The 12,227-nt window shown below is 42.2% G+C and overlaps 1 protein-coding gene and 1 pseudogene across 9 annotated transcripts in view; one reads left to right on the top strand and one right to left on the bottom strand.

Annotated features, from left to right (window-relative positions):
- Positions 1–12,227, top strand: part of ZNF559 (zinc finger protein 559) — a 52,726-nt gene that overhangs the window by 22,898 nt on the left and 17,601 nt on the right. For 3 of the 9 annotated variants that reach the window (XM_054539575.2, XM_054539574.2, XM_054539573.2), the window contains exon 6: positions 10,663–10,739. The exons of 4 other annotated variants lie outside the window; for them this stretch is intronic. In XM_054539575.2, the coding sequence (XP_054395550.1) occupies positions 10,663–10,737 (75 nt within the window). In that variant the 3' untranslated portion in view covers positions 10,738–10,739. Of the gene's footprint in view, positions 1–4,613; positions 8,287–10,662; positions 10,740–12,227 lie in introns of those variants that run through there. 2 more of the 9 variants (XR_010138555.1, XM_054539578.2) reach the window with 1 other exon arrangement.
- Positions 943–1,556, bottom strand: LOC100450675 (UBX domain-containing protein 2A-like; annotated as a pseudogene).

A 12,227-nucleotide genomic window follows, 5' to 3' on the forward strand; every position in this document is an offset into this window, starting at 1 on the left:
GATTACAGGCATGAGCCACTGCACCTGGCCACAATTTTATTCTTAAATGAAAATAGATCTTTAATATCATTGCCAGATTCATATTTGTTTTTTGTTTGTTTTCTTGAGATGGAGTTTTGCTCTTGTTGCCCAGGCTGGAGTGCAGTGGTGCGATCTTGGCTCACTACAACTTCCACCTCCCAGGTTCAAGTGATTCTCCTGCCTCAGCCTCCCGAGTAGCTGGGATTACAGGCACCCGCCTCCACACCCAGCTAATTTTTGTATTTTTAGTAGAGATGGGGTTTCGCCATGTTGGCCAGGCTGGTCTTGAATTCCTGACCTCAGGTGATCCACCCACCTCGGCCTCCCAAAGTGCTGGGATTACAGGCATGAGTCATCACGCCCGGCTACCAAATTAATATTCAAATATATGTTGCCATTACAGAGTGATAACTAAGGACACTTTGAGGTTTAGGCATAGCTGTGGTAAAAACAGCTCTCTCCAACTTTGCATCTAAGTTGTAAAATAATTATGTTGATGGTTTTAAACCTGCCATGTATAATTTTTCAATGTATTAGCCATCTAATAACTCAGAGACAGCTAACATTTAAATAAATCCCTGTTTGGGAATGGTATTTGAACAAATAATATTGTGAACATATTTGCCAATTTATACTATATTAAGATTCTAAATAATACAGCTATTTAATATATCTTGATAATTAGTATTTGAAATAAGTATATTTCTCTGAGTAGCCTTTTGGGAAAAATGCACAGAATATAGTTTCCAGTTATATGCTACTTTTCTAACTTGCACTTATCTAAACATCTCATCAGGAGAGAGTTCAATAGTACCCGAACCAAAAGTCCAGTGAATCTGACTTATCCAGTCCCCAATTTGGTTTGCATGTCTGCTTACAACCATCATATCTCTGCAGATTTTCCACTTAGTCTATCAAAAATCAATGCTCTGAAAGTTCTCGAAAAGGTGCAGCAGTTTTTTGGAGTCTCTGACGACAAAATTCTGTAAATCTGCTGCTTCCAGTGTGAGTGTCTCATCTAACAATCTGAGGATAGGAAGAGCTGTTGCCAGGGACAGGGGAGGACTTCTTTTGAGATCCTTGGTATTTTTCAATGAAGACTTTGATATGGCTTACCCTTCCTACTTGGTGACCCTGTCCTGAAAAGGGCTGGAAGACAGGCTTCGTAGACATACATATTTCATTTTTCTTGTCTTCAACTTTAACAGCCACCTCTTCTTTATCAAAAATTCCCTGTAATTCTGAAGGTAATTCCCCCTTTTTGATGGAGTTCAAAAACTGCTGACTTGCACCATTTGAATAACTTCTGAAATAATCATTGACGGTGAATCCATTTTTCTATAATTTTATGTTTACGTCTGCCTGTTTCTTCTGTTAAGTAGGAGACAAGCATTTGGAACCAACCTTCTGAGCTTCCTCAAAAAGGCTATCAACAAACTATTCACAATTTATTGATTATCACCAAGACGTTGATTGTCAGGTCCTGTTTCACAAACCCAGTCTTTCATACTTTCGAGATTATCTACGTCTTTCATTCTCTCTTGCCTTACTCCGAGCACAGCCTGCAAGCCTAGGCCTCACTCAGCTCAGGGGCCACCAGCACTGTTTGGCTACGAGCTCCGTTTGGCTGGAGCCCTTCAGACCCGGAGCGCCTCGCCCGAGACCACCTCCGGTACCCCGGCTGCGCTGCTGATATCCCGCCGGCTCTCTGTCTCCACCAAGCGCCAAGCGTTCACCCACACCGGCTGCTTGCAGACCTGAGGAGCGCGCATGGGCCTTTTTTTTTTTTTTAAGACAAGTTTCGCTCTGTATCCCAGGCTAACAGTGGCATGAGCTTGGCTCACTGCAACCTCCGCCTCTCGGGGTCAAGCGATTCTTGTGCCTCACCTTCCGGAGTAACTGGGACTACATGCGTGCGCCACCACACCTAGCTAATTTTTTCTGTATTTTTAGTAGAGCCAGGGTTTCGCCATGTTGCCCAGGCTGGTCTGGAACTCCTGGGCTCAAGCGATTCACCCGCCTCGGCCTCCCAAAGTGGTGGGATTATAGACGTGAGCCACCGCGCCCAGCTTCTGGCAGCTTTTTAGTAGATTCTATCAGATTTTCTACTAGGACAATTCTGTTTTCTGCACATAAAATTTTTTACTTCTTCCTTTCCAATCTATGCGTTTTTTATTTTTCTTTTCTTGTTACATTAACTAGAACCTGCAGTGTATTGTTAAATAGAAGTTGAGAGACCAGACATTCTTGTCTTGTTTCTGGTCTTGGGAGTAAATCATTGAATCTTTTACCATTTAGTAACTATTTTTTTAATCTTTTTTTTGATAACACCTATTGGGTGGGAAATAGTATTCGTTGTTTTCTATTTTTATTTCCCTAGTGGCTAAAGATTTTTATTTTTTTTTTCTGGGCTTAGCTCACCTGAAAACTAAAGATGTTGATCATCTTTTCATCAGTTTGTTGACTATGTGTCTATCTTCTTTGGGAGAATGTCTATTTAGAGTTCTTTTTATTATTGAGTTTCAAGAGCTCTATAAATTCTAGGTACAAATACCATATCAAATAAATGGTTTACAAGTATTTTCTTTCATTCTTTGTGTTCTTTCAGTTTCTTGATGGCATCCTTTAGAGTGTAAAAGTTTTAAGTTTATTTTTTTCTTATGATTTTGGTGTCAAATCTAAGAAACCATTGCCTAACCCAAGGTCATGAAGTCTTATATTTTCTTCTAGGATTTTTATAATTCTAGCTCTTACAGTTAGTTCTATGATCCATTTTGAACTAATATTTGTGCATGCTGTGAACAGTGTATCCAGCTTCATTCTTTTGCATGTAACACCCAGTTACCCTAGCATATGTGTTGAAAAGACTATTTCTCCCATTGAATTGTCTTGGCACTGTTGTCAAAAATCAGTTGACCATAAATGTAAAGGCTTATGTATTTGTTTTGAGACTGGGTCCTGCTCTGTTAACCCAGGTTGGAGTGCAGTGGTGTGATCTTGGCTCACTGCAGCCTTGACCTCCCAGGCTCAAGTGATCCTCCTCCTGGAGCTTCCCAAGTAGCTGGGACTACAGGTATATGCCACCACACCTGGCTAATTTTTGTATTTCTTGTAGAGACAGGGTTTCTTCTTGTTGCCCAGACTGGTCTTGAACTCCTGGGCTCAAGCAATCCTCCTGCCTCTGCCTCCCAAACTGCTGGGATTACAGATGTGAGCCGCTGTGCCCAGCATTAATTTATTTCTAGACTCTCAGTTCACCTCCGTTGTACATGTCTAACCTGTTTGTAGCCACACTATCCTGATCACTGTAGCTTTAGAGTAATTTTTGAAATTGGGAAGCGCAAGCCCTTCTGTGATCCTTTTTGCAATGCACGGGTTAAGGTTACTTTTGGAGGGGGTAGAAGGGATGTGAATGTTTTAATTTTTTTTTTTTTTTCAGGACAATTGGTTGAAAACAGTGTTTTCTCTATTGGGTTATTTGCACCTTTTTTGAAAATGAAATTGACGACATATGTTTAAATCTATTTCTGGTATCTATTCAGTTCAGCTAATCTTTAATATGTCTGTCCTTTTGCTAATACTACACTTTTTTTTTTTGAGACAGAGTCTCACTCTATCACCTAGACTGGAGTGCAGTGGTACCATCTCAGCTCACTGCAGCTTCCACCTCCCAGGTTCAAGCAATTCTTGTGCCTCAGCCTCCCGAGTAGCTGGGACTTGTGCCTGAGCCTCACAAGTAGCTGAGACTATATGTGCGTGCCACCACACCTGGCTAACTTTTGTGTTTGTAGTAGAGACAGGGTTTCACCATGTTGGCCAGGTTGGTTTCAAACTCTTGGCCTCAAGTGATCCACCCACCTCAGCCTCCCAAACTGCTGGGATTACAGGCATGATCCACTGCATCTGGCCTGCTAATACTACACATTTTGATTATGGTAGCTCTCTAGTAAATCTTGAAAGCAAGTGGTGCGAGAGTTCCAACATTGACCTTAATTTTCAGAATCATTTGGGATGGTCCATGTTCTTTGTTTTTTCACATAAATTTTTTTTTTTTTTTTTTTTTGAGATGGAGTCTCGCTCTGTCACCCAGGCTGGAGTGCAGTGGCACAATCTCGGCTCACTGCAAGCTCCACCTCCCGGGTTCACGCCATTCTCCTGCCTCAGCCTCCTGAGTAGCTGGGACTGCAGGCACCTGCCACCACGCCCGGGTAATTTTTTGTATTTCTTTTTTTTGTATTTTTAATGGAGATGGGGTTTCACCATGTTTAGCCAGGATGGTCTCGATCTCCTGACCTCATGATCCGCCCGCCTCGGCTTCCCAGAGTGCTGGGATTATAGGCATGAACCACCACACCCGGCCTTTTCACATAAATTTTAGAGTAAATTTACTGGTTTCCATAAAAAGTCTGCCAGGATTTTTTTTTTTTAACCTGAGATTCAGTTTAATCTAAAGATGAATTAGAGAATTGGCATCTTAATACTGGCTGTTCTGAACCATAGACACAGTATATCTCTGCCTTGGTCTGAATGTTTTCATACCCCCAAAATTTATATGGTTGAAATCCTAATCCCCAGTCCAATGATATTGGCAGGCGAGGCCTTTTGGAGATGATTAGGCTCATGAGGGCAGAGCACTAATGAATTAGATTGGTGCCTTTATAAAAGAGATTCCAGAGAGCTTGCTCATGTCTTCTGCCGTGTGAGGACACAGCAAGAAGTCACCATCTGTGAACCAAGAAGTGGGACCTCATCAGACACCAAATCTGCCAACACTTCAATCTTGGACTTCCCATTCTCCAGAACTGTGAGCAATACATTTCTGTTGTTTATAAGCCATCTAGTCTATGGTATTTTGTTCTAGCAGCCCAAACGGACTAAGACAATCTCCTCATTAATTTAGGTCTTATTTCTTTCAACAGTATTTTGTGATTTTCTGTATTGCACCATTTCATTGATGCTATTATAAATGCTAGTTTTAAATTTTCAATTTTTCAGTGCTAGTATATAAAATTATTTATATTTGTATATAATTTATATTTGACCTTGAATCCTGCAAACTTTGTATAGTTATCTATTCCTGTAACTTTTTGGAATATTCTACAAAAACAAATCTTATGCTCTGTATTAAGGCAGTTTTGCTTTCTCTTTGATATCTGTCCCTTTTATTTCTTTATATTTTCTTAATGTACTGGCTAGGGCCGCCAGTAGTGTTGAATGAGAGTGGTGAGAACACACATCGTTGTCTTATTCCCAGCTTTAGGCAGAAAGCGTTCAGTCTTCTACCATTAAGTATGATGTTAGCTGTGGGTTCCTTTGAGGACAGCTTTATTAGGTTGACGAAGTTCCCTTCCACTGCTTGTTCACTGAGAGATTTTATTTCATTTTTTATTTTTTTAGCATTTATGCATTTTAATTTTTTCTTTTCTTTTTTTTTTTTTGTTTTTTTTTGAAACAGGGTCTCACTCTGTTGCCCAGGCTGGAGTCCAGTGATGCAATCATAACTCACTGCAGCTTCTAACTTTGGGCTCAAGTGATCTTCCCACCTCAGCCTCCCAAGTAGCTGGGACTATAGTAGTTCACTGAGAGATTTTATTATGAAAACCTTTTATCATAGAACCATTTCTTAAGACCTCAGAGACCTTTAGTTTGGTGTTTGATAGAGTCTTATGAATAGATATCATATGTAGAAATTTAAATAAGGTGCCTTTTCATTAACCAAAAGAGCATCTCAGCATCCCTTCTGGGCAGTGTTCCCCTGCATTCTCACAGACAGTGGTCCAAGATAGAGAAGGGCCTAAGAGATTTTAGCCATGGCTTTTGTCTAATGGCACAAATCCAATAAAATTAATGGAGATAAATGGGAAAAGGTTTTTTATTGCAAAAAAAAAAAAAAAAAGTTGGTAAAAGCAAGGTCAACTTTGTCCAAACAAAATGGAAAGAAGTAGTACAAAATGTAAAGAGACCTTTGAACTCCCAAACTGCAGATAGAAAACAGATGAAATAGGCCTATAAAACTACTCAGTTGAAAATGTTTACTTTTTATGGGAAAGCAAGTATGATTCAGAGTACAGAACTTCAGAAGACTAACTCCTGTGGAGCTGCACTGGTGCTTGAGAAACAGATAACATGTTCCTGCCTGAATTTAAGAATTGCTGTGGGTCAGGGGCTGCTGTGGAATCCCATTTCTCCCCACCCATGCCTTTTTAATAGGAGTGTCTATTTTAACTATCCCATTCCTGTCCCAAACTCTGTATTGGTTTTGTGGGGAACAGATAACTTGTCTCTTTAGCTTACAAATGTTCAAATCTAGAGGAGCAGGAGTATATTAAACCAAACCCAAGGACTTTTTTATGATTTTTATTTATGTTTTATTGTTATTTTAAAATTTTTATTTTTATTTATTTATTTTTTGAGACAGAGTCTCACTCTGGCATCCAGGCTAGAGTGCAGTGGCACAATGATCTTGGCTCACTGCAATCTCTGCCTCCCAGGCTCAAGTGATCCTCTACCTCAGCCTTCTGAGTAGCTAGGACTATAGGCACATGCCACCATGCCCAGCTATTTGTTTGTTTGTTTGTTTGTTTTTTGGTAGAGACAGGGTTTCACCATTTTTCCCAGGCTGGTCTCAAACTCCTGGGCTGAAGCTGTCTTCCTGTCTTGGCCTCCCAAAGTGCTGGGATTACAGGCATGAGCCACTGTGCCCAGCCACTTTTCAAAACATTTTTTGAGACAAGGTCTCATTCCATCACCCAGGCTGAAGTTCAGTGATGCAATCATAGCTCACTGCATCCTTGAATTCCTGGGCTCAAGTGATCCTCCTGCCTCAGCCTACTGAGTAGCTGAGACTACAGGCACATGCCACCACACACGGCATGTGTTTGTGGGGGGTAAGGGGGGTCATTTTTGCTGTTCTTGCTAAGGTTGGAGTGCAGTGGCACAATCATAGCTCACTGCAGCCTTGACCTCCTGGGCCCAGGTGATCCTCCTGCCTCAGCCTCTTGAGTAGCTGGGACCAGAGGCATGTGCCACCACGCCTGACTAATTTTTGTATTTTTTTGTAGAGACAAGGTCTCTCTACGTTGCCCAGGCTGGTCTTGAACTGCTGGACTCAAGGGATCCTCCCACCTCAGCCTCCCAGAGTGCTGGGATTACAGATGTGAGCCACTGCTCTTGGCCATCTTTTCTGGATTGCACCTTATTTGGATGACCAGATCCTGGACATAAAACCAGAGTCTACTACCATGGGCATGAGACTTTGGTGTGGCCTTAGGAAGTGGTGAGAGTTTCTTGTATGTGGGAAGTATAAATGTTAATAATTTGTAGCCACATGCAGACTCCGACGGTTTTAAAACACGGCCCTAAAATTCTTTGATACTTTTACCTCCCCCTTGTATCTGCACTGACCTTTGACTGCATTTCCCAAAGGAGTACAACATAAATGATTCCATGAGATTTCCAAAGTGAGGCCACGAAGGGCCATGCGGTTCCCTTCTGGCTGGAACATTCCCTCTTGAGATGCTTCCTTCTCTCAGAGTGCTTCCTCTTGGGAACTAGCAGCTACGCTGTAAAAGGGAGGGGTTACATGTAGATGCTGTCATCAACAGCCACCAGCTGCTGTCTGTTTTTAGCCATTTCAAGGAAAACATCAGATACAAGAGTGATGATAGAATCCAGATGATTCCAGCCCCCAGCCTTTGGATTCAGCATCAGCTGTGTAAGACTTCCCAGCTGAGGCCCTGGACATTGTGAGGCAGAGATAAGCCATTCATTCCTACTGTATCCTGTCCAAATTCCTGCCCCATGATCTGTTAACATAATAGAGTAGTAGTGGTTCTGTACCAGCAGTTCTCAACCTTTTTTATCTTGAGACTCTTTTATACTCCAAAAATTGAGCACCCCAAAAAGCTTTTGCCAGTGGGCATTCTATCTGTGAATATTTAACATTTTAGAAATTAAGGCAGGCCGAGCGTGGTGGCTCTTGCCTGTAATCCCAGCACTTTGGGAGGCTGAGGCTGGCGGCTCGACTGAAGTTAGGAGTTCGAGACCAGCCTGGCCAATATGGCAAAACCCCATCTCTACTAAAAATACAAAAAAACTAGCCAGCATGGTGGTGTGTGCCTGTAATCCCAGCTACTCAGGAGTCTGAGGCAAGAGAACTGATTGAACCCAGGGGGCAGAGGTTGAAGTGAGCTGAGATCATGCCACTGTGCTCCAGCCTGGGTGACAGAGCTGGACTCCATCTCAAAAAAAAAAAAAAAAAAAGAATTGAGGCAAATTTTAAAAATGTTTTAGTAATATACATAACATGCTTTTTAAAAATAACTTCTTGACAATAGCAACAAAATAATGTGGAAAGAGCAGCATATTGCATGCTTTTGCAAATCTCTTTAATGTCTTAAGAGCTTAATAGATGACAGCTGAATTCTCATACTTGTTTCTACATTTTTTGCCATTAGTTGCTTTGATTAGAAAGTTTGGCTTTGCTGAGATTATAGTTGGAAAAGACAGAAGCATTTTCAGGTAATTTTGGATTTTCTTTGATATTACACCAAAACTCAAGAAATGGTAGTTTCTGAAAGATTAGTTGCAATATGGAATATGAAATCCTGTCAAGGAATTGTTTCTTTTCTGTTACATTAAAATCCATTTGTTTGTCTTGCACTATTTTTTTCTTTTCTTTCTTTCTTTTTTCTTTTTTTTTTTTTTTTGAGAGAGTCTCACTCTGTCGCCCAGGCTGGAGTGCAGTGGCGCGATCTCGGCTCACTGCAAGCTCCGCCTCCTGGGTTCACACCATTCTCCTGCCTCAGCCTCCTGAGTATCTGGGACCACAGGCGCCCGCCACCGCACCCGGCTAATTTTTTGTAGTTTTAGTAGAGGCGGGGTTTCACTGTGTTAGCCAAGATGGTCTCAATCTGCTGACCTTGTGATCCACCTGCCTCAGCCTCCGAAAGTGCTGGGATTACAGGCATTAGCCACTGCGCCTGGCCTTTTTTTTTTTTTTTTTTGAAATGGAATTTTGCTCTTGTTGCCCAGGCTGGGGTGCAGTGGTGCGATCTCCACTCACTGCAACCTCTGCCTCCTGGGTTCAAGCGATTCTCCAGCCTCAGCCTCCTGAGTAGCTGGGATTACAGGCACCCACCACCACGCCTGGCCAATTTTTGTATTTTTAGTAAAAACGGTTTCACCATGTTGGCCAGGCTGCTCTCAAACTCCTGACCTCAATCTACCCACCTTGGCTTCCCAAAGTGCTGGGATTACAGGCATGAGCCACTGCGTCCAGCCCATATCTTGCACTTTGATTGGCTATTTTATCAATACATGGTTTTATACCTTACTACATGACTTAGAAAATAGGGCTGGCACAGTGGCTCATGCTTGTAATCTCAGCACTTTGGGAGGCCAAAGTAGGAGAATCCTTGAGTCCAAGAGTTCAAAAGCAGCGTGGGCAACATAGTGAGACCCTCATTTCTAAAATGAAAGGAAATAGTCATTTACTTCATTATGCAGATGTTCCAAATGTTGACCCATTTTAAAGTAGAGTGTCTAAAATAAATCTTCACGAACATGACCATTGATCCTATCAGAAAAGTTTTTATGCGTTGAGACGCTTCTAAGGTGACAGATGTAAGCTTTCCAACTTTTGCTGTTCCCTCAAGGACATTTTTATTTATCCTGAGTGTGGGGCAGTGAGGCATTCAGTGACCACGCAGTTCAGTGCCACTGCCTTAATTTCTTTTTTTTTTCTTTTTTTTTTTTTTTTTGCGATGGTGTTTTGCTCTTTTTAGCCACAGGCTGGAGTGCAATGGCGTGATCTCGGCTCACTGCAACCTCCGCCTCCCGGGTTCAAGCGATTCTCCTGCCTCAGCCTCCTGAGTAGCTGAGATTACAGGCGCACACCACAACGCCCGGCTAATTTTGTATTTTTAGTAGAGAGGGGTTTCACCATGTTTATTACCAGGCTGGTCTCTAACTCCTTACCTCAGGTGATCCACCCACCTTGGCCTTCCAAAGTGCTGGGATTACAGGCATGAGCCACCGTGCCCAGCCCACTGCCTTAATTTCTGCTGAGGCACCAGCGCTTTTGCCCACTGTTACATTGTGTCATCAGTATAAATGTGGATATGGTGAAGACGTCAAGAATGTATTTGTGCTATTATAACAATAGTTTTTGTTTTGTTTTGTTTTGTTTTGTTTTTTTTGAGACAGAGTCTCGCTCTGTCGCCCAGGGCGTGATCTCGGCTCACTGCAAGCTCCGCCTCCTGGGTTCACGCTGTTCTCCTGCCTCAGCCTCCTGAGTAGCTGGGACTACAGGCACCCACCACCACACCCAGCTAATTTTTTGTATTTTTAGTAGAGACGGGGTTTCACTGTGTTAGCCAGGATGGTCTCCATCTCCTGACCTCATGATCCGCCCGTCTCAGCCTCTCAAAGTGCTGGGATTACAGGCTTGAGCCACCGTGCCTGGCCATAACAATAGCTTTAATCTCACAGACCCCCTGAAAGTGTTTTGGTTCCCTCAGCAGTTTACCAACCCTGAGAAGTGCTATTCTGTATCACTAAGTTTGAGGTGGTTTTTTTACACAACAATAATAATCAGAACCAAACTCATATCCCTTTTTTCTTCTTCTTTTTGATTATTAGTTTCTTCAGTGTACTAGATGGCTGACTGGGAAGATTCCAGGATCCCAACAGGCTTCAGAGTTGCAAAGGCTCTAGAGGTACTGTTTGCGCACATAGAGCCTAGGTGTTGAGGGCTTAGACTCTGGAGCCCAGCTGCTGGAATGTGGGCCCTGCAGCTGTTACTGTTGAGCTGTGTGTCTGGGGCCCTTCCCTTAGCCTTTCCTGAGTCTCATTCTCCATTTGTTAAATGACGTCATTAATAAGGCAAATGATTTTGTCGCTAAATGCCAGTGGAAACTTTCTAATAGTCATAACTGTCACAAGGTCTGATGACCTCACAGTTATTTTGCCCTTAATGGATGCCATAAAATGCCCGAAAAGCTTTCCCTGGGTCGACTGACTTCATTACAACTCCCTGAGGGAGTACCATTGTTACTGTCTTATGTGGTCTGTGTACTGTGAAATAATCCACCACCATCTCTGATGGATTCCAGCGTACCTTGTTTCACTTGAGTCTGTCCAGTCTTTAGAGTTAACAAAGGAACCCTAGTTACTGATGCCAGACTTTGACCTCATCCAAAATTAACAGCAGCCAATTTGCATTCTTCTGGGTTATATATTGTTGGCCAGATATTCAGAATTATTGTGTGCCTCTGGGCAGAGAACTCACAGTTCAAAATATCTTTTTTTTTTTTTTTTTCCTTTGATACAGGGTCTTGCTCTGTCACCCAGGCTGAAGTGCAGTGGTATGATCATAGCTTACTGCAGCCTCCACCTCCTGGGTTCAAGTGATCCTCCCACCTCAGCCCCCTAGAAGCTGGGACTACAGGCACAAATCACCATGGCCAAATATATATATTTTTTCAATCTCCTATTTCTTTCCTCTCTCTTGTTTTGGAAGTTACTCAGCAAGCTACATCTGTCTAATTGGATATGTCATATCCTGTTAGAATCAAGTATTTCAGAGTATAAGCATGATAGTAATAAAGCTCGCAATATTATCATTAAGCCACTTATTTTAGAGATCCCGTGATGAACCCAAAATCTCCCCTATTGCTGACCCTGGAGACCTATTAAGTCTAGGTGAAATAATATAAAGATTTAGACTGATCTTTTTTTACCCAATCTCTTTGCCTCTGAGTAACCATTCTTCAAATTCAGAACCACACTCAGGGTAAAATATAAGTAAGGGCTATTTATTTTTTGCCACTGTTTTGGCATCTGTAGACAATACAGTTTATTTAATTTCAGGTTTTCACAGTTATATACAGTCATACCTCGGAGATATGTGGGTTTGCTTCCACAGACCATCATAGTAAAGTGAGTCATACAAATTTTTTGGTTTCCTAGTGCATATAAAAGTTATGTTGGCTGGATGAGGTGGCTGTCACCTATAATCCCAGTGCTTTGAGAAGCTGAGGTAGGAGGATCACTTGAGTCCAGGAGTTTGAGACCAGCCTGGGCAACTATAGCAAGACACCATCTCTACAAAAAAAATGTTTTACATTAGTCAGGTGTGGTGGAGTAGCTGTAGTTCTAGCTATTCAGGAGGCTGAGGCAGGTGGATTGCTTGAGCCCAGGAGTTC

Source organism: Pongo abelii, chromosome 20 (assembly GCF_028885655.2).
Source record: "Pongo abelii isolate AG06213 chromosome 20, NHGRI_mPonAbe1-v2.0_pri, whole genome shotgun sequence".
NCBI lineage: Eukaryota > Metazoa > Chordata > Mammalia > Primates > Hominidae > Pongo > Pongo abelii.